A 22,898-nucleotide genomic window follows, 5' to 3' on the forward strand; every position below is an offset into this window, starting at 1 on the left:
AGGCGCCAACCAGCAGCCATCAGGAGCAAGGGTGAAGTGTCTTGCTCAGGACACAACGGACGTGACGAGGTTGGTACTAGGTGGGATTTGAACCAGGGACCCTCGGGTTGCGCACGGCCACTCTCCCACTGCGCCACGCCGTCCAAACAAGAATGACAAACAAATTTCGGGAGAACATCCACACCGTAACACAACACAACAAATACCCAGAACTTATACCGGTCAGTAGACTCTCAATTGAGGCGCTAAAAACTACCGCTATAACAAAGACGACGGGGGAGACGACCCCCTCAAAGGCGAGCCACGTAAATAAGACCGCCCGCAAAACGGAGCATCTGGAATAGACCGTCAGTAAGCTCCTTGAAGATGGTCTGTGAAACCTGTAAGCAATGTAAGCGTACTTGGGCAACAGCCATACAGGTCACACTGAAGGTGGCCGTATAAACAACTTTAACGCTGTTGCAAGTATGCGCCACACTGTGAACCCACACCAAACAAGAATGACAAACACATTTCGGGAGAACATCCGCACCGTAACACAACAGAACAAATACCCACACCCCCTTGCAGCACTAACTCTTCCGGGACGCTTTAAAATGGAATATCGGAAAAAAAATTTAAACGCCGCAGTACGTAACGGTAAGTACAGAGCAGTTGCGTCTCCCGGTCAGCAGCCCCTCCCCTCTCCTCTCCCAAACACAACACAGGAGTTGACGACTGCAGCGTGAGAGGTTCACTGGCGACGCTTGATGACCTCATCAAACCGCCGCGAGCAGAGCATAACAACAACAAAAGAGTGTGTTGTTGCCGGTGCTGCAGCCGTGGCTAACAAGCCAGCTCGCTCGGTAATAACACCATGTCTATGGTAACATGAATTGATTAACGTGGACCCTGACTTAAACAAGGTGAAAAACTTATAGGGGTGTTAGCATTTAGTGATCAATTGTACGGAATATGTACTGTACTATGCAATCTACTAATAAAAGTTTCAATCAATCATATTTGTAACAGTGTTAAAGTTGTTTATACGGCCACCCTCAGTGTGACCTGTATGGCTGTTGACCAAGTATGCTTACAGGTTTCACGGACCATCTTCAAGGTGCTTTCTGACGGTCTCTTCCGGATGCTCCGTTTTGCGGGCGGTCTTATTTACGTGGCTCGCCTTTGACGGGGTCGTCTCCCCCGTCATCTTCGTTGTAGTGGTAGTTTTTGAGAGTCTACTGACCGGTATAAGTTCTGGGTATTTGTTGTGTTGTGTTTATGTTGTGTTACGGTGCGGATGTTCTCCCGAAATGTGTTTGTCATTCTCGTTTGGTGTGGCTTCACAGTGTGGCGCATATTTGTAACAGTGTTAAAGTTGTTTATACAGCCACCTTCAGTGTGACCTGTATGGCTGTTGACCAAGTATGCTTACATTGCTTACAGGTTTCACAGACCATCTTCAAGGTGCTTTCTGACGGTCTCTTCCGGATGCTCCGTTTTGTGGGCGGTCTTATTTACGTGGCTCGCCTTTGATGGGGTCGTCTCCCCCGTCATCTTTGTTGTAGTGGTAGTCTACTGACCGATATAAGTTCTGGGTATTTGTTGTGTTGTGTTTATGTTGTGTTACGGTGCGGATGTTCTCCCGAAATGTGTTTGTCATTCTTGTTTGGTGTGGCTTCACAGGGTGGCTCATATTTGTGACAGTGTTAAAGTTGTTTATACGGCCACCTTCAGTGTGACCTGTATGGATGTTGCCCAAGTACGCTTACATTGCTTACAGGTTTCACAGACCATCATCAAGGTGCTTTCTGACGGTCTCTTCCGGATGCTCCGTTTTGCGGGCGGTCTTATTTACGTGGCTCGCCTTTGACGGGGTCGTCTCACCCGTCATCTTTGTTGTAGTGGTAGTCTACTGACCGGTATAAGTTCTGGGTATTTGTTGTGTTGTGTTACGGTGCGGATGTTCTCCGGAAATGTGTTTGTCATTCTTGTTTGGTGTGGGTTCACAGTGTGGCGTATATTTGTCACAGTGTTAAAGTTGTTTATACGGCCACCTTCAGTGTGACCTGTATGGCTGTTGACCAAGTATGCTTACATTGCTTACAGGTTTCACAGACCATCTTCAAGGTGCTTTCTGACGGTCTCTTCCGGATACTCCGTTTTGCGGGCGGTCTTATTTACGTGGCTCGCCTTTGACGGGGTCGTCTCACCCGTCCTCTTTGTTGTAGTGGTAGTTTTTAGCGCCTCTATTGAGAGTCTACTGACCGGTATAAGTTCTGGGTATTTGTTGTGTTGTGTTACGGTGCGGATGTTCTCCCGAAATGTGTTTGTCATTCTTGTTTGGTGTGGCTTCACAGTGTGGCGCATATTTGTAACAGTGTTAAAGTTGTTTATACGGCCACCTTCAGTGTGACCTGTATGGCTGTTGACCAAGTATGCCTTGCATTCACTTGTGTGTGTGTGAAAAGCCGTAGATATTATGTGATTGGGCCGGCACGCAAAGGCAGTTCCTTTAAGGTTTATTGGCGCTCTGTACTTCTCACTGTACCACTCCGTACAAAGGTTTTTAAGAAGTCAGACATTTTACTTTATTAAACCGATACCGATAATTTCCGATATTGCATTTTAAAGCAATTATCGGCCGATAATAACGGCAGTCCGATATTATCAGTACTTATTGTTGTAATCAGTCTGACCAAAGCCTAAGGTTTATGTGTTAAATAATCATCTTTGTGCTTTCATATTATTTGACAAGGTTGCAAGATGTAAGTAGGTTAGATCGTTTTTTAATATTATTAAAATCAAGACTAAGATTACTAATCCAATGAGGTTCATTAGGAGCAAAATTAGGACCAGTGGGCTGACCACCTCGGGTCACGCCCCACCACTGTTGAAGACCCCTGGACTAGGAGGTGAGGGAGAACAACCCTAACCTCTCCTGATGTCCACCTATCCAATTGTAGTCCTGAGACATGAAGGCACCTTCACCTTGTCCTGGAGCTTAGAGACCTGCCGGGTCAGCTGGGAGTTCCTCTCCTCCAGCCTGGCCATCTCCTCCAGAGCTTTGGTCAACTCGGCCTCCAGAGAACGTGCACACATCGCCAGCTGAAACAAAAAGAGCTAAAGGTTAACTACCCCCTTGTTGCCATGACCATAGGGCTTGGGCGATATATCGCGGGTTTGTCTCTGTGCGATACAGAAAATGACTATATAGTGATATTGGAGTATACGTTCTCACGCAGTTGCTTTTAGCTGCGGGCATTACACTACACTCTTTCTTGTCTCGCCTTTTCACAGACAGCAAGCACACCTTCTTACATACGTCACATACTGAGCGGCATGGGGAACGTTAGCTGTGATGCTAGCGGAGCCGTGCGAGTGGTAATACGAGAGAAAGAAGGTGCGGATCTGGTAACAAATGAAGGAAGGATTCATTCCCAAGAAAAACAGCAGGGGGTCCATCGTCTGGCGGTGGTTTGGCTTCAAGCGGGAAGATGTCGAACAGACAACTGTAATTTGTCGAGAGTGGGGCAAAAGCCGCCCCTAAGATCCGGAACAGCCTTCCTCTCCACATTAAGTCAGCCCAAAGTTTTCAAAACCCTTCTTAAGACCTACATCTTCTCGCTGGCCTTTGAACTGAGCTGAGTCTGCCCACTAGGCCACCAGTTCTAGTCCTACCCCTCCCCCCCTTCGCTTTAGTTTCATTTTTCTATTTGTTGCACTTTTTATTATTATGATTTTTACTTAACAAATGTTTTACTTTTTAGTCGATCCCTTTTTACCGTATTGCTTCTTGCACTATTTTGTTCAAAAAAAGTCTGCGGGCTATAGAGCGTTTTCCGTTCGGGCTCCAGTACTCTGGAATGCCCTCCCGGTAACAGTTCGAGATGCTACCTCAGTAGAAGCATTTAAGTCTCATCTTAAAACTCATCTGTATACTCTAGCCTTTAAATAGACCTCCTTTTTAGACCAGTTGATCTGCCGCTTCTTTTCTTTCTCCTATGTCCCCCCCTCCCTTGTGGAGGGGGTCCGGTCCGATGACCATGGATGAAGTACTGACTGTCCAGAGTCGAGACCCAGGATGGACCGCTCGTCGGGACCCAGGATGGACCGCTCGCCTGTATCGGTTGGGGACATCTCTACGCTGCTGATCCGCTTGAGATGGTTTCCTGTGGACGGGACTCTCACTGCTGTCTTGGAGCCACTATGGATTGAACTTTCACAGTATCATGTTGGACCCGCTCGACATCCATTGTTTCGGTCCCCTAGAGGGGGGGGGGTTGCCCACATCTGAGGTCCTCTCCAAGGTTTCTCATAGTCAGCATTGTCACTGGCGTCCCACTGAATGTGAATTCTCTCTGCCCACTGGGTGTGAGTTTTCCTTGCCCTTTTGTGGGTTCTTCCGAGGATGTTGTAGTCGTAATGATTTGTGCAGTCCTTTGAGACATTTGTGATTTGGGGCTATATAAATAAACATTGATTGATTGATTGATTGTTCAGCCATTGTTTATGTTCTTTGTTTGTTATGCCCGTTTGATTGTAGACTATTACTGACACCTTGTGGTGGCACTTCCGGTTTAGTTTAGACACTTCCGGTTTACGGTGTTAGTTCAGTTCATAAAAAATGAGAAGTAGACGAGTTGTGTTAAGATAAGTCTTTTTACAAGAAGAAGAAGAAGAATAATAAAAATAAAAATCCAGTGCAAGATCAACAACAATAAAGAGCCTAAATGGATTCATTAAAACTTTGGAACTTTATTAGAACGTCCTGGATTGGTTGTTAGCTGTCTGCCAAGCTGTATAACCTCAACACATTCAGCCAGGGCAGAACATTGTTTGTTTTCTGTTTCTGTTGTGTGGAACGCCGATTTTATGTGGTTGAAAAGTCCGAATCTTAAACAGAAACGATAGAGAGTATGTTACAACAGTTTTAATTACTCACAATCAGATAGTACAAAGTTGGATTGAATCGATACGAAAACAGACAGTGTCTCGTGAGACGAAAGATGGTGCACCCTCGTGCATTAATTAATTTTTTCCGTTTACCTTCCGTAAACGGAAAAAAAATGTACGACGTAATGACAGACAGAAATACCCATTTTTTTAATATATATAGATTTATTTATTAACGGTCAATTGGGCAAATTGGCTATTTCTGGCAATTTATTTAAGTGTGTATCCAACTGGTAGCCCTTCGCATTAATCAGTACCCAAGAAGTAGGTCTTGCTTTCAAAAAGGTTGGTGACCCCTGGCCTAAAAATATGGAGATACTAAAAAAAGGCCGTAATCGCCCAGTCGGCGGCCGCCTACCTTTCTCTTCTCCTCGCCCGTGAAGACCTCCTTCCTCTCGCCGTCCTTCATCAGCTCGGCCAGCTGCTTCTTCAGCGTCTCCACGTCGGTGAGGCTCCGGGCGTTCTCCCGCGCCAGCGTCCCGTTCTCGCTCTGCAGACGGCGGCTTTGCGAGCAAAGATCGGACATCTGCCCGAAAATAAATATTTAAGGGAATAAATATCTCCTCGTAGTCCAGCATTCTTAGCTAAAAAAACAAACAAACTCACCTGTTTGTTGAAATCCTCGGCCGCCTGCTCAGCTAAGACCTTCCCCCGATCGAGCTGCTCCAGCGTACGTCTGAAATATGGTTGTTGAAAAGCAAAAAGGCATGTCAGTGTTTGTTAAAGCCGAGAAATAACAAGTGCGATGATGCTGACGTGAGATCTTCCTGGGCTTGTTTCAGGTCTTCCTCTTGCAGCGAAGAAATCTTCTGCTTAAGGCTGACGTTCTCCTCAGCAAGGCGGACCGCTACGGCGCTGGAAAGAAACAAATTATTTGTAGCCACTCTTCTTTTAATGTTCATTAATATTCCAGGGGGAGGACCAACACACACCATATAAAACAGGGGTTTCAAACTCAATTCACCTACTGGATGCAAAGTCTGGGTGAGGCTGGGCCGCAAGGACGGATTTCTTTAAAAAAATCTATTTTTAAATTACTTTATTTGTATTTTCAACACAAAATAAGATCAAAATATAAATGAACAAAATGAGAATTGTGCACAAAATAAGACACGTCCGGGTGCCGCTGTGCTCATCAAAGAAATATTGCTTCTCCCACTTGTCTTCGCTCGCCACTAACCTTTCTCTTCACTGCAGGCTTTGAAAAAGACACGTTTGGGGTTGTGGAATATATTGCTATTTAACCCAAGCACGGTGAATAATGTTATTTCCGCAATGTGTGTCGTTCCGCTTTTTCTCCCTACAGCAACACGGCGGTCGGCGGATAATAGCCGACCGCCGGGAAAGTACCTGGATAGCGAGCGCAAAAAAGTGATGGCCCCCGGAGTGTTATGGTAAATGGGTTATACTTGTATAGCGCTTTTCTACCTTCAAGGTACTCAAAGCGCTTTGACACTACTTCCACATTTACCCATTCACACACACATTCACACACTGATGGTGGGAGCTGCCATGCAAGGCCCTAACCACAAACCATCAAGAGCAAGGGTGAAGTGTCTTGCTCAAGGACACAACAGACGTGACGAGGTTGGTAGAAGGTGGGGATTGAACCAGGAACCCTTAGGTTGCTGGCACGGCCACTCTCCCAACTGGCATCACATAGAAATATATGTAGTGTTCATCAAGAGAGGCAATGCAAATTAAAGAAAAAAACTAAACAAATTAAATGTAGGTCTAAGTGAGACCTACATAGAGGTTTTTGTTTCATGTCTCTAGGACATTCCTAACGGAAGTTACAAGCAGTTTTGTCTGTGTTTTATTCCTAGGGGGCGCTAGAGCGCAATTTGGAGTTTTGGGGTTTGGTTTTTTCATTAGATCACAATTTTCGCCAGTCCTGATGTGTTTGTCCAGTTTGGTGAGTTTTGAAGCATTTTAAGGAGGTCGAAAGAGGCAAAAGTGACATTTTTTAGGAAGCATTTGATTTGAAGGGTTTTTTGCCAACTTCCTGTTGATTTTTGCCGAAGGACGTCAGTGTATGAAATCTAGGTCTAAGTCAGACCTACATAGAGGTTTTTGTTTCATGTCTCTACGACATTCCTAACGGAAGTTACAAGCAGTTTTGTCTGCGTTTTCTTCCTAGGAGCAGTTTTGTCTGGGTTTTATTCCTAGGGGGCGCTAGAGCGCAATTTGAAGTTTTGGGGTTTGGTTTTTTATTAGATCACAATTTTCACCAGTCCTGATGTGTGTGTCCAGTTTGGTGAGTTTTGAAGCATTTTAAGGGGGTCGAATTACAGCTCAAAGAGGCAAAAGTGAAATTTTTTAGGAAACTTTTGTTTTGAAGGGTTTTTTGCCAACTTCCTGTTGATTTTTGCTGAAGGATGTCAGTGTATGAAATCTAGATCTAAGTCAGACCTACATAGAGGTTTTTGTTTCATGTCTCTACGACATTCCTAACGGAAGTTACAAGCAGTTTTGTCTGTGTTTTCTTCCTAGGAGCAGTTTTGTCTGTGTTTTATTCCTAGGGGGCGCTAGAGCCCAATTTGGAGTTTTTTTTTTTTTTTTTTTTTTAGATCACAATTTTCGTCAGTCCTGATGTGTGTGTCCAGTTTGGTGAGTTTTGACGCATTTTAAGGGGGTCAAATTACAGCTCAAAGAGGCAAAAGTGACATTTTTTAGGAAACTTTTGTTTTGAAGGGTTTTTTGCCAACTTCCTGTTGATTTTTTCTGAAGGATGTCAGTGCATGAAATCTACGTCTAAGTCAGACCTACATAGAGGTTTTTGGTTCATGTCTCTACGACATTCCTAACGGAAGTTATAAGCAGTTTTGTCTGTTTTTTCCTAGAGGGCGCTAGAGCGCAAATTTGAGTTTTGGGTTTTGGTTTTTTGATTAGATCGCAATTTTTGCCAGTCCTGATGTGTGTGTCAAATTTGGTGAGTTTTGAAGCATGTTAAGGGGGTCAAATTACAGCTCAAAGAGGCGGCGGAATAATAATAAAGAATAATAATAATAATAATAATAAAACCTGTTACGTTAATAAAACGTGTTACAAGTCCGATTCGCCTAGCGACTGTCGGAGTATCAGCGCTGGGGTCCAGTGCACCACAGTTTAGTATTGTCGCTCGGTCCTTCGGCGGAGTGCTTCGGAAGCTACGGGACCGTCGTCTCCCCGGCCCGGACTGTTTACAGCGGTGCCTGGGAAACCATGCAAACTCCACACAGAAAGATCCCGAGCCCTGGACTGAACCCAGGACTGCTCAGGACTTTCGTATTCTGAGGCACATGCACGAACCCCTGTGCCACCGTGTATTTTAGTTAGTGAAAAATTGCAGGAGTACATGAAAAAATCTATCTTTTAAAAGTTTAATCAAAAATGTCAAGTCCCTGAAAGGAATATGGTTCTCAAACCAGGCCCAACATGGGTCTTCTCAGCATTTGTGAAGATAATAGGGTGGTTTGCAGAAGAGCTCCTTTTACACAGAGAAATGAGGTCCCCATTGAGTTGACTAGGCCCCAGAAAATGAGGTCCCCCATTGAGTTGACTAGGCCGCAGAAAATGAGGTCCCCCATTGAGTTGACCAGGCCGCAGAAAATCCGCACTGTATATACAGAACATGCTCTTTTCACATGGACCTCGGTGTGGCGCTGTTACCGCACCCAACAACACCCAGGCCACAACATTCCATCTCAGTGCGGAAGGACCAGAAGCAAAAATAACTACAGGTTAGGGCTTGGGTTCTTCTACTCACAACAAGTCTACGAGGTTTTCCTTTCAGGAAGACGAGGGAAAGAGGGGCAGGCAACAGCACGGGTGTGAGGAGAAGGTTTTAAGCCGTGGTCCACGTTACCTACTGGCCTGAGGGCCTGCATCCTCTCCTTGGAGCTCTGAGATGTCTTTGTGAAGATTGCTGGTGTTCACCTCACAGTCCCAGCAGCAATCCTTTAAGGTAGAAGACTCAGAACAGCTTCTTGGTCTCTCGGAAGAACCTGGATTAATGTCAACCTCCCTGAATAACTCAGCAAGCTCGTAGTTCTCCTCTCGCATCACAATGATTTGGTCCAAAGGGGACACAAGCTCGTCTTGGAAATCAGGAGACATGTTCCTTTCCAGGCTCCAAACTCTCTTATTAAGTTTGCCGTTTTGTTCTTTTAGATCGGCGTTCTCACACAAGCAATCTTCGTAGAGACCTTGAAGTTCTTTCAGTTTTAAGGCTTTCATCTCCAGCACTTTGATGTGTTCTATCAGCAGAAACTGTTTGACTTTAAGGCTGTAGTTCTCCTCCAGGTGCTCGCGGCCCGTTTGGATCTTCAAGTTGTTGTGCTCCAAGAGACTCTGGAGGAGGTCTGTCTTCTGCTGAAGCAGAGAGATCTTTTCCTCTAGGAGAAGATTATCATCCTTTGCTTGGAGATACAACGATTGTAGTTCAAAGACAACGTCTTGCTCCACAGGTTCCCCGATGTCTGAACCAGGATTATCATCGGCATCCAGAGATAGTTCACAGGAATCCATGAATACCTTATCCAGCTTGTCTTGATGTGAAAGGGTTTCCAAGCCAGGAGCAGGTTCATCTTCGCCTTTGTGTGCTTCTAAAGCTCCAGACGTCCTAAGTGACAAGTCAAAGTCTTCAAATTGTAACTCTCGTTGTGAGAAAGCTTCCTTCTTGTCTTCATTACTCTCAGAGTCCTTAGGATTGCAGGTGGTCATCTCAGAGTTTTTTTCTTTGGTTCCCAAACATTCTTCAGGATCATCGTCTGAACTGAAAGCTTGTGGATCATCACACATCTCAGCGTTGTGAATCCACAAGTCACTGAGATCAGATATCTGCAATTGGTCTTGGTTTTCACTTAATTGTATCTTCACTTGTGGCATGGTGTCTTGTTCTTCACAAGGTTCCTGCTTAATAAGTAGAAGGTCTTCTGTATTTGTTTCCACTGCATCAGTTTCAATAACCGTATCTTCTACAATCCCTTGATTTAGACAACTGACGTATAAGATCTTTGTTGCCAATGTGGCGTTGCTAGCATTTTTAGCATGACTTCCTTTCAACTTCTCCTCGAGGATGGCCACGTGTTCTCGAAGCTCCTCCCTGTCCACCTCAAAGTCGTCCGCTGCTTGTTTAAGGAGCTTTTCCATTTCCTCGATCCTCAGCTTAAAGTCGTCGCGCTCAGTTAGCACTTCAATCCTCTCGACGGTCTGTCTTTCGGAAATGGAAAGCATCTCTTTGTATTTCGCTTCTAGCAACGAGTGGCTGTTCAGAAGTTCCTCCCTCTCCTGTCGGAAGTCTTCGACCGTCTGTTCGAGCAAGAGTTCGATGTCTGTTGCTTTCTTGTTCGACTGAGCAAGAAGCTGCTCTTTGGTCTGCACGCTTTCCAGAAGTTGGTTGTGTAGGTCATTCAACTGTCGACTTAGCTCCGATTCTTTGGTCTGGGACGTTCTCTTGATGCTCTCCATCTCATGGTTCAACTTCTGGTTCACCTTCACCATCGCTTCCACAACTTCTTCATGAACCCTCTTCATCTCACGTTGCTCTTGTGTCCACTCCTGCTTCTGTCTCTCTGCTTCCTGTTCCATAGCATCCTCTGTCTGTTCTCTTTGTTCCTCGGCGCCCTCGAGTGCTCTCTGCAGCCGCGGCTCCCAGAGGAGCTTCTGTCTGACGTGGCTCTCTGAGAGCCGCTTCAGCTCGCTTTGATAGTGCTGCTCCAGCTTCGCCACGTCCGCCTCGAAGCGCTCGGCCACAGACTCTTGGTCAGCTGAGAAACGACGCTCTAATTCCTCGATTTTCTGGGAGAAGCTCACCTCCGTGTCCTGCCTGTGCGTGGTGGTTCAGTCGTTACAGAAGAAAACACTTTCAACTCATACTCTTAGGGATGAGCATTGGACTATATCTCGTTGGATTCAAATACTATCTATTGCACAAAATAGTGACTTTTTAACAGTGGTATATCATCCTTCTCACATGTTAGCTCGCTTTTGAAAAACGAGGCGCTCAAACGCTCATGACAAGCCACAAATGACCTGCCCCTAGCTCGATGAGGCCGTCCCGTGTATCCACCACAACCACATGGAGGACTGCTTTGAATACATTGTCTTGAAAAGAAAACAAAGCAGGCTTTGCCACACATCTGAAATAAAGCTCTGCCAGCTTCTCGTCAGCTACAAATGTAAGAAGATTGAACAAATATGTGAACCCAAATGGATGTTGCTGTTAAAATGCGAGTGTAACCTTCGCATGTGGCTCACATAGCTATGCTAATGCTAACGTTGGGACCTTTAACTTTTCATTCATTATTATTATCTATTGATGAGATGATGTGGGGTGGATTTATCTCGACTTCCCATAGCTTGTCATGTTTTAGCATGAATGAATAGTGCCCCTGTAGCCCGTCCCCTACTTTACGTCTCAAGCTGTGATACTTGCAGTTCATTTTTAACCGTTTCTTACATCTCACCATACAAAAAATTTCCAACGCTCCTTTAAGTTAAGACAAACTTAGTAGAAGGACTGTCTCACCTCTCTTGAGCGACCTGGTCTCGTAGTTTGTCCAGCATCCCGCTGAGCGAGTTCCTCTCCTCGGCATGTTTGGCCGCCAGTTCCCGCATGGCCTCCCCGTGGCTCTCCTCCTGTCGTGCTCTTTTCATCTCCAACAGGCCTTGCAGCCTCTTCTGCTGCGCCTCCTTCTCCGCTTGGTGTTTCTCCCGCTCCTCCTCCAGTCTCTCCTGGAGCATTGCCTCGTAATCGTCCACCAGCTGCAGCCTCTCGACCTCCCACTCCTGCTTCAGTTTCGCCTCCTTGTCCTCGTGCTCTTCCCGGAGACGCAGTCGCTCTTGAGCGACGTGGTCGAGGAGCGCCTCCTCCTGGCGCTGCAGGAGTCGAGCCCGCTCGCTCTGCCACTGCTCTCGGAGCTGGATCTCCTTCTCCTCCTGCTCCTTCAGGAGTCCCAGCATCTCCTCTTCGAGCAGCGCCTGCAGCGACTCGTTGTTCTGCTCGTCCAACTGAGCTCGCTCCTTCTGCCACTCCTTCGTCAGCCTCTGCACAGTCTGACCTTGCTCCTCCTCGAAGATGGACCTGGCTTCCTCCAGCCTGGTCCTTATGTCCTCCCTATGGCCTTGTCTCAGCAGGTGCTTCTCCCTTTCAAAACCTTCTAACCAGCTCTTCTCCAGCACATCCTTCTCTTCCTGGTGTTTACTTCTCTCCTCCTTCAGTCTAATTTCCAGCAACTCCATGTTCTTCTTCTCTAGAGTATCTATTGCACTTTCATGTTGCTTTCTAAGCTCCTCCATCTCAGTAAGAAGATTCTGAGCTACCGGTTGGTCTTGCAGGTTCCTCAGCTGCTCCTCCAGTTCTCCAGCGCGGGTTTGGGCCTCCAGCAGCTGCAACCTCAGGGCGCTCACCTCCTCCAGCTTCTCGCTCTCCTCCGCCTGCTTCTGCTCCAGACGGGTCCGCTCCAGCTCTGCCTGTTCCAGCTTGCCCTGGAGCTCCTGTGTGCGCAACTCAACGCCGGCCAGCTCCTCCCTCAAGGCTTGGACTTCCTGCTGGTACTGGAGCGCCAGGGCGTCCTTCTGGTGGTCGTGGGTCATCCTCTGCTGTTCGAGCATTGTACTGAATTCATTGATCTTCAGGAGAAGAAGAAGACAGTTGCAATGCAGTTATAGCACATTTTATTTCAAACATGCCTTGCATTGAAGTAGGCGATATGTCCTAAGAATTTTCTTTTAATATTTTTTCCACCAAAAATTAGATCTCAGATTTGTTCCCTTGAAAGTACATTTACCGTATTTCCTTGAATTAGTATGCGCCTGCCTAGAATTACTGCCGGGTCAAACTTGTTTTGCAAAATATTATTTTTATTAGCGCATGTCTCGAATTTCCACAGGGTCAAACTCGTCACGTCACGAGTGACACTTCACCTGTCATCATTTTCAAAATGGAGGAGGCTGATGTCAATCATTTGAAATCGCATAAAGGGAAGAAGATTAAGAGCTATTCAGTAGGATTTAAGGTCCAAGCTATTGAATATGCTAAAAAGAACAGTAAGCAGCTATGTTTTATTAATATACCGTAGCTGCGTGTGTCAAATATGAGTCATTAAATGACTCCCGCCTCCTGGTGGTAGAGGGCGCTAGTGATCCTTCTTGCGACTACTCGGCTGCAGAAGAAGTGACAACAAGCAGCGATTGTTTATTTTTTCCTCTCGCTTGCACTTTTAACATGGAGGATTACATATCTAAAATTAAAAAGTTTTCTAAACTGGACTTTCAATCAAAGCAGGATGTAATAAAGGAAGATCTCCATCAAGACAGAGAGACTTTTAAAACTGAAGAAAGATAAGGAAGACTTCTATAAACAAGTTATCGATGCTTTTGATCAGAAGGAGCTGCGCATGGACTTCATTTATAAGTAAAGGTAAGACCATAATAACGTTTTTTTTATTAAATGTGCTTTTCATGATGGTATCCTTACATCACACTCAAATTTATAAGCGCAGGCTTAAATTTACCGCATGCCTTTGGTAAGTGCCAGAGTGAGAAGAAGTTTTAAATTAATTAGTGCATGCTTTTCAATCGAAGCAGGAGGTAATAAAGGAAGATCTCCATCGAGACAGAGAGACTTTTAAAACTGAAGAAAGATAAGGAAAACTTCTATAAACAAATTATCGATGCTTTTGATCAGAAGGAGCTGCGCATGGACTTCATTTATAAGTAAAGGTAAGACCATAATAACGTTTTTTTTATTAAATGTGCTTTTCATGATGGTATCCTTACATCACACTCAAATTTATAAGCGCAGGCTTAAATTTACCGCATGCCTTTGGTAAGTGCCGGAGTAAGAAGAGGTTTTAAATCAATTAGCGCCCCGGCGGCAATTCAAGGAAATACTGTATACAAAGTCAAAACCCAAATATGCGTGTCAATGAGTTTCTGGAAATGTTAAAATTTTATGCATAGATGGATGTATATAAAAACAATAAAAAGCCTTCCAAATAATATAAAAATAGTAAAGTATAATCTTCAATCTTCATTAAAGCATACCTTCAGCTATGCTAAACACCTCGGATAATAACACAAACATAAAATAACTAAATATTTGAAAAAGTTCCTGGTTTAAGAGAACTTTTTAAACATTAACAGCAACATGAAAATAATTTACCTTTAACAATAGCATATTGCTGGGTATTGTGGCCAAACAGCTACATTTTTGTTTCAACTGGACCAAGATAAGACCTTCTGGAGCAGGGGTCGGGAACCTTTTTGGCTGAGAGAGCCAAGAAGCCAAATATTTTAAAATGTATTTTCGTAAGAGCCATATAATGTTTTTGTTAACACTGAACACAACTAAACACGAGCATTCTTAAGTAAGACTAACATTTCTAGAGTATAATAGGTCTCTTATTCTTTGTAATAACATTGTTATTCTGAAGTTAACTGTGTAGGGGGCGTGGCCTGCGGGACTGCAGCGAAGCGGGGTGTTGCCAGGACAGGCTTCGAAATCAGCGACAGGTGCGTAAATGGCTCACCTGGGCCTTGTTATCTAATCACCTGTCGCTCTGTTATAAGCAGCAGCCAGGAGGAGAGACGGGGTTGGGGCTGGAGCCAGAGCGCGAGCGAGGACGAATGAGAAAAAGACAATTGCTGAAAAGCAACTGAGACTTATTGAAAAATAAAACAATATTGTAACCCTGAAACTGGCTCTCATGTCGGTGCTTGGTGGTCTGAAGAACCCCCAGGAGGGCAAACCCCACACTAATCAATAATAAATAAATTACTTTGTACCATTAACGCAACTTCTTGGACATAAAAATGCATGTCAATGTTTTATATTTTGAACATTATTTTTAACACTGTGATTACAAGTGGAATTATTCATGACTTATCGTGTTAAGCAGTGTCAGCTCAGATTTATCCAAGAACCAGATGCAGTCATCAAAAGAGCCACATCTGACCCACGAGCCATAGGTTCCCTACCCGTGTTCTGGAGGAAAGTTCTGTGGTCAGATGGAACAAAAATGGAGCTGTTTGGCCACAAAACCCATGTTTGGAGGAGAAAAGGTGAGGTCTTTAATCCCAGGAACACCACTCCTACCGTCAAGCATGGTGGTGGTAGTATTATGCTCTGGGCCTGTTTTGCTGCCAATGGAACTGCTGCTTTAAATGGGACAAAGAAAAAGGAGGATTGCGTCCAAATTCTTCAGGACAAGCTAAAATCATCAGCGGGGACGTTGGGTCTTGGGCGCAGTTGGGTGTTCCAACAGGACAATGACCCCAAACATATGTCAAAAGTGGTAAAGGAATGGCTAAATCAGGCTAGAATGAAAGTTTTGGAATGGCCTTCCCAAAATCCTGACTTAAACATGTGGACAATGCTGAAGAAACAAGTCCATGTCAGAAAACGGTTACAAATATGCGCCACACTGTGAACCCACACCAAACAAGAATATCGGAATACGGGCAAAAAAGCCATTATCGGACATCTCTAATTCAAAGGCATCAGATGCATTGAAATAATTGGGAGGACTCACTTTGCATTCCAGTTGGTTCCTCAACTGGTCCATTTGGTGCAGGTGTTGCTCCTTCTGCTGCTCCAGCATCAACTCTGCCTCCAGACTCAGGCTGAAAGGATGAACCTCCTCTGAGCCCAGACCTGCACACCCACAAATCACTAATTACTACCGCACCCACAGGGGCTCTGAAAGGTGTGCATAGAAGTCCCACCTGGGTCGGACTCCGTGCCGGGACTTTTACTGTCCAGCTCCTCAGAGAGAGGCCGGCTGCAGGTCTGCTGGGTGCGGCCCAAGCCGTGCAGGTCTCGCACTTCAGACTGCAGCTCGTCCACACGGTCCTGCAACTCCTGAACCACCACACAAGACAAGCGCCCGAGGTAAACGTCGGGACTAGTGTTGTCCCCATACCAGGATTTTGGTAGCGGTAATCACTTCTTTTTTGTTTACTTTACATCAGTTTTGGATGATACCACACATTTGTAGTTACAGGATCATACAATGGTCATAATTTATGGACTGGACTCTCACTATTATGTTAGATCCACTATGGACTGGACTCTCACTATTATGTTAGATCCACTATGGACTGGACTCTCACTATTATGTTAGATCCACTATGGACTGGACTCTCACTATTATGTTAGATCCACTATGGACTGGACTCTCACTATTATGTTAGATCCACTATGGACTGGACTCTCACTATTATGTTAGATCCACTATGGACTGGACTCTCACTATTATGTTAGATCCACTATGGACTGGACTCTCACAATATTATGTTAGATCCACTATGGACTGGTCTCTCACTATTATGTTAGATCCACTATGGACTGGACTGTCACTATTATGTTAGATCCACTATGGACTGGACTCTCACTATTATGTTAGATCCACTATGGACTGGACTCTCACTATTATGTTAGATCCACTATGGACTGGACTCTCACTATTATGTTAGATCCACTATGGACTGGACTCTCACTATTATGTTAGATCCACTATGGACTGGACTCTCACACTATTATGTTAGATCCAATATGGACTGGACTCTCACTATTATGTTAGATCCACTATGGACTGGACTCTCACTATTATGTTAGATCCACTATGGACTGGACTCTCACTATTATGTTAGATCCACTATGGACTGGACTCTCACTATTATGTTAGATCCACTATGGACTGGACTCTCACTATTATGTTAGATCCACTATGGACTGGACTCTCACTATTATGTTAGATCCACTATGGACTGGACTCTCACTATTATGTTAGATCCACTATGGACTGGACTCTCACTATTATGTTAGATCCACTATGGACTGGACTCTCACTATTATGTTAGATCCACTATGGACTGGACTCTCACTATTATGTTAGATCCACTATGGACTGGACTCTCACTATTATGTTAGATCCACTATGGACTGGACTCTCACACTATTATGTTAGATCCACTATGGACTGGACTCTCACTATTAATAAATAAATAAATCTACCACATGCCTTTCATAAGCGCCGGAGTGAGAAGATGTTTTTAAATAATTAGCGCCCCGGCGGCAATTCAAGGAAATACGGTAAGTTAAAATTCAAAGCATAAAACCCAAATTCAGGTCATTTTATAGATGGAAGACATGATTAATTAATTTACCCTGCACTGCGCTTCGTAGGCGAGTCGTAGCTGCTTGATGCGCTCCTCCTGGAAGAAGACGTCAGCGCTGCTGGGCTCCAAATCACCAAACTAAAGACCACACACACACACACACACACACACACACACATTTGTGTTTAATGACGATGCACACCCGTCTAAAAAGACAGAAGATCAGCATAGCTCGGTTGGTAGAGTGGCCGTGCCAGCAACTTGAGGGTTCCAGGTTCGATTCCCGCCTCCGCCATCCTAGTCACTGCCGTTGTGTCCTTGGGCAAGGCACTTTACCCACCTGCTCCCAGTGCCACCCACACTTAGATATTGGGTTTCACTATGTAAAGTGCTTTGAGTCACTAGAGAAAAGCGCTATATAAATATAATTCACTTCACTTCTTACCTTTTCTTTCATGATGTTGTCCAAACCAGCTTGCAGTTTTGCCACCTGGCTTTGAGCTTCCTTAAGTTTTTCACTGCAGTCCAACAACTCCATTTCAAGATGTCGGTTCTCCTGTTGCGTGAAAATAAAAGCAATGTTCTTCACGTTATAAAAAAAAAGTAGTGCAAGGTAAGACTGGGTGATATGGCCTTTTATTAATATCTGGATATTTTTAGGCCATGTTAGATACTTCATATATATCTGGATATTTTGCCTTGGGCTTGAATGAACACTTGACACATATAATGACAGCAGTATGATGATTCTATGTGTTTACATTCAAACATTCTTCTTCATCCTGCATTAATATATGCTACTTTTAAACTTTCATGCAGAGAGGGAAATCACAACTAAAAGTGTATTTATGAAACAGTTATTAAGCAGTGGCACAAACATTCATGTCATTTCCAAAACAGAAAGTGCAAGATTATTAAAACAATAGTGTACAAAAGTAAAAATTGTGTTAGATGTAAATATAAACAGAATACAATGATTTGCAAATCCTTTTCAAGCCATATTCAGTTGAATATGCTACAAAGACAACATATTTGATGTTCAAACTCATAAACTTTATTTTTCTTGCAAATAATCTTTAACTTTAGAATTTGATGCCAGCAACACGTGACAAAGAAGTCGGGAAAGGGGGCAATAAATACGGATAAAGTTGAGGAATGCTCATCAAACACTTATGTGTAACATCCCACAGGTGTGCAGGCTAATTGGGAACAGGTGGGTGCCATGATTGGCTATAAAAACAGCTTCCCAAAAAAATGCTCAGTCTTTCACAAGAAAGGATGGGGCGAGGTACACCCCTTTGTCCACAACTGTGTGAGCAAATAGTCAAACAGTTTAAGAACAACCTTTCTCAAAGTGACATTGCAAGAAATTTAGGGATTTCAACATCTACGCTCCATAATATCATCAAAAGGTTCAGAGAATCTGGAGAAATCACTCCACGTAAGCGGCATGGCCGGAAACCAACATTGAATGACCGTGACCTTCCATCCCTCAGACGGCACTGTATCAAAAACCGACATCAATCTCTAAAGGATATCACCACATGGGCTCAGGAACACTTCAGAAAACCACTGTCACTAAATACAGTTGGTCGCTACATCTGTAAGTGCAAGTTAAAGCTCTACTATGCAAAGCGAAAGCCATTTATCAACAACATCCAGAAACGCCGCCGGCTTCTTTGGGCCCGAGATCATCTAAGATGGACTGATGCAAAGTGGAAAAGTGTTCTGTGGTCTGACGAGTCCACATTCCAAATAGTTTTTGGAAATATTCGACGTCGTGTCATCCGGACCAAAGGGGAAGCGAACCATCCAGACTGTTATCGACGCAAAGTGTAAAAGCCAGCATGTGTGATGGTATGGGGGTGCATTAGTGCCCAAGGCATGGGTAACTTACACATCTGTGAAGGCGCCATTAATGCTGAAAGATACATACAGGTTTTGGAACAACATCTAAGCGCCGTCTTTTTCATGGACGCCCCTGCTTATTTCAGCAAGACAATGCCAAGGCACATTCAGCACATGTTACAACAGCGTGACTTCGTAAAAAAAGAGTGCGGGTACTTTCTCGGACCGCCTGCAGTCCAGACCTGTCTCCCATGGAAAATGTGTGGCGCATTATGAAGCGTAAAATACGACAGCAGAGACCCCGGACTGTTGAAGGACTGAAGCTCTACATAAAACAAGAATGGGAAAGAATTCCACTTTCAAAGCTTCAACAATTAGTTTCCTCAGTTCCCAAATGTTTATTGAGTGTTGTTAAAAGAAAAGGTGATGTAACACAGTGGTGAACATGCCCTTTCCCAACTACTTTGGCACGTGTTGCAGCCATGAAATTTTAAGTTAATTATTATTTACCAAAAAAATAAGGTTTATGAGTTTGAACATCAAATATGTTGTCTTTGTAGCATATTCAACTGAATATGGCTTGAAAAGGATTTGCAAATCATTATATTCTGTTTATATTTACATCGAACACAATTTCCCAACTCATACAGAAACAAGGTTTGTATGTATCTCGCTATGTGGTAGGTTTCTGCAGACGTTATCTCCTTCTGTTGTTGATTTTTTTTTTTCCCCATACATTGTCGATGTGGAAATGGTTGCTTCGGCATTTTGTGGGTGTTGACATGCAGAGTTTCAAGCACTCTCTTTGCAGCAACGCTTTCGCCGCATAAATGTTCAACATCTTCCCGCTTGAAGCCAAACCACCGCCAGACGATGGAACTTGTGCTGTTTTTCTTGGGAATTAATTCTTCCTCCATTTGTTACCAGATTCGCACCTTCTCTCTCTCGTGTTACCACTCGCACCACAGCTAACGTTGCTAAGCTGTTCCCTCTCGGGTACGGCACACGCAATAATACGTGACAAATGTAAGAAGGTGCGCTTGTTTTATGTCTCTGTGAGACGCAGAGACGAGAAAGAGCGAGAAGAGCCTGTAGTGGGTTCTATTAACACTGACACGATGGTATATACGGCGGATACTGCCCTCCAAAATAGTTTCTCTTGTTTTGAGGAACTAACAGAGGAATTGTTACAACGTGTAAATGGAATAAAACAAACAACATGTTTACTTGACCCACTTCCTGGGAAACTGATCAAGGAGCTCTTTGTATTATTAGGTCCATCAGTGCTAAATATTATAAACTTATCACTTTCCTCGGGCACTGTTCCCCTAGCATTCAAAAAAGCGGTTATTCATCCTCTCCTTAAAAGACCTAACCTCGATCCTGACCTCATGGTAAACTACCGACCGGTGTCTCACCTTCCCTTTATTTCAAAAATCCTCGAAAAAATTGTTGCGGAGCAGCTAAATGAACACTTAGCGTCTAACAATCTATGTGAAACCTTGCAATCCGGTTTCAGGGCAAATCACTCCACGGAGACAGCTCTCGCAAAAATGACTAATGATCTATTGCTAACGATGGATTCTGATGCGTCATCTATGTTGCTGCTCCTCGATCTTAGCGCTGCTTTCGATACCGTCGATCATAATATTTTATTAGAACGTGTCAAAACACGAATTGGTATGTCAGACTTAGCCCTGTCTTGGTTTAACTCTTATCTTACTGATAGGATGCAGTGCGTCTCCCATAACAATGTGACCTCGGACTACGTTAAGGTAACGTGTGGAGTTCCCCAGGGTTCGGTCCTTGGCCCTGCACTCTTCAGCATCTACATGCTGCCGCTAGGTGACATCATACGCAAATACGGTGCTAGCTTTCACTGTTATGCTGATGACACCCAACTCTACATGCCCCTAAAGCTGACCAACACGCCGGATTGTAGTCAGTTGGAGGCGTGTCTTAATGAAATTAAACAATGGATATCCGCTAACTTTTTGCAACTCAACGCCAAAAAAACGGAAATGCTGATTATCGGTCCTGCTAGACACCGACCTCTATTTAATGATACAACTCTAACATTTGACAACCAAACAATTAAACAAGGCGACACGGTAAAGAATCTGGGTATTATCTTCCACCCAACTCTCTCCTTTGAGAGTTGGGTCGAAGATAACAGCGCAGAGATGTCCCCAGCCGATACACAGGCGAGCAGTGTGTCGGCCGGGGACATCTCTGCGCTGCTGATCCGCCTCCGCTTGGGATGGTTTCCTGCTGGCTCCGCTGTGAACGGGACTCTCGCTGCTGTGTTGGATCCGCTTTGGACTGGACTCTCGCGACTGTGTTGGATCCATTATGGATTGAACTTTCACAGTATCATGTTAGACCCGCTCGACATCCATTGCTTTCCTCCTCTCCAAGGTTCTATAGTCATCATTGTCACCGACGTCCCACTGGGTGTGAGTTTTCCTTGCCCTTATGTGGGCCTACCGAGGATGTGGTAGTGGTTTGTGCAGCCCTTTGAGACACTAGTGATTTAGGGCTATATAAGTAAACATTGATTGATTGATTGATTGATTGTGTAATGCCCGCAGCTAAAATCAATCAATCAATCAATCAATGTTTATTTATATAGCCCCAAATCACAAATGTCTCAAAGGATTGCACAAATCATTACGACTACAACATCCTCGGAAGAACCCACAAAAGGGCAAGGAAAACTCACACCCAGTGGGCAGGGAGAATTCACATCCAGTGGGACGCCAGCGACAATGCTGACTATGAGAAACCTTGGAGAGGACCTCAGATGTGGGCAACCCCCCCCCTCTAGGGGACCGAAAGCAATGGATGTCGAGCGGGTCTAACATGATACTGTGAAAGTTCAATCCATAGTGGCTCCAAGACAGCAGTGAGAGTCCCGTCCACAGGAAACCATCTCCCGCGGATCAGCAGCGTAGAGATGTCCCCAACCGATACAGGCGAGCGGTCCATCCTGGGTCCCGACGAGCGGTCCATCCTGGGTCTCGACTCTGGACAGTCAGTACTTCATCCATGGTCATCGGACCGGACCCCCTCCACAAGGGAGGGGGGGACATAGGAGAAAGAAAAGAAGCGGCAGATCAACTGGTCTAAAAAGGAGGTCTATTTAAAGGCTAGAGTATACAGATGAGTTTTAAGATGAGACTTAAATGCTTCTACTGGTAAAGAATCTAGGTATTATCTTCCACCCAACTCTCTCCTTTGAGAGTTGGGTCGAAGATAACAGCGCAGAGATGTCCCCAGCCGATACACAGGCGAGCAGTGTGTCGGCTGGGGACATCTCTGAGCTGCTGATCCGCCTCCGCTTGGGATGGTTTCCTGCTGACTCCGCTGTGAACGGGACTCTCGCTGCTGTGTCGGATCCGCTTTGGACTGGACTCTCGCGACTGTGTTGGATCCATTATGGATTGAACTTTCACAGTATCATGTTAGACCCGCTCGACATCCATTGCTTTCCTCCTCTCCAAGGTTCTCATAGTCATCATTGTCACCGACGTCCCACTGGGTGTGAGTTTTCCTTGCCCTTATGTGGGCCTACCGAGGATGTGGTAGTGGTTTGTGCAGCCCTTTGAGACACTAGTGATTTAGGGCTATATAAGTAAACATTGATTGATTGATTGATAGTGTAATGCCCGCAGCTAAAAGCAACTGCGTGAGAACGTGTACTCCGATATCACCATATAGTCATTTTCTGTATCGCCCAGAGACAAACTCGCGATATATCGCCCAGCTAGTGCAAGGAGAAATAAGCCTGCTGCTTTCCACCAACCTTCACCGAGATGGAGAGATGGTCCCTGAGGAAGGATTCGTCGTCTTTGATCTTCTCCATCTCCGCCTCCAGCTCCTCGCTCTGTTGTCTCGCCTGCACTCGAATCTGGTCCATCTCCTTCATCAGCTCCGACCGGACAGCGGCCAGCTTCTCCCTGTGGTCCTGCTCCAGCTTCCTGAGGCCCAGAGAGCACACTGTTTGTTTG

General features: G+C 44.8%; 1 protein-coding gene across 5 annotated transcripts in view; it reads right to left on the bottom strand.

Annotated features, from left to right (window-relative positions):
• The window catches only part of nin (ninein (GSK3B interacting protein)), an 85,626-nt gene that overhangs the window by 23,420 nt on the left and 39,308 nt on the right, over positions 1-22,898 (bottom strand). For 4 of the 5 annotated variants that reach the window (XR_009806014.1, XM_061893965.1, XM_061893964.1 and 1 more), the window contains exons 11-21: positions 22,694-22,868; positions 17,486-17,596; positions 17,089-17,178; positions 15,646-15,781; positions 15,453-15,574; positions 11,447-12,549; positions 8,783-10,744; positions 5,692-5,790; positions 5,542-5,611; positions 5,294-5,461; positions 2,965-3,087 (exon numbers count right to left, since the gene is read on the bottom strand). Coding sequence is in view for 4 of the 5 variants with exons in the window: in XM_061893965.1 (XP_061749949.1) it covers positions 2,965-3,087; positions 5,294-5,461; positions 5,542-5,611; positions 5,692-5,790; positions 8,783-10,744; positions 11,447-12,549; positions 15,453-15,574; positions 15,646-15,781; positions 17,089-17,178; positions 17,486-17,596; positions 22,694-22,868 (4,159 nt within the window). In the remaining variant the exon portion in view is untranslated. The remainder of the gene's footprint in view (positions 1-2,964; positions 3,088-5,293; positions 5,462-5,541; positions 5,612-5,691; positions 5,791-8,782; positions 10,745-11,446; positions 12,550-15,452; positions 15,575-15,645; positions 15,782-17,088; positions 17,179-17,485; positions 17,597-22,693; positions 22,869-22,898) is intronic. The other variant, XM_061893967.1, reaches the window with a different exon arrangement.

This window comes from Nerophis ophidion, linkage group LG03 (genome assembly GCF_033978795.1).
Source record: "Nerophis ophidion isolate RoL-2023_Sa linkage group LG03, RoL_Noph_v1.0, whole genome shotgun sequence".
NCBI lineage: Eukaryota > Metazoa > Chordata > Actinopteri > Syngnathiformes > Syngnathidae > Nerophis > Nerophis ophidion.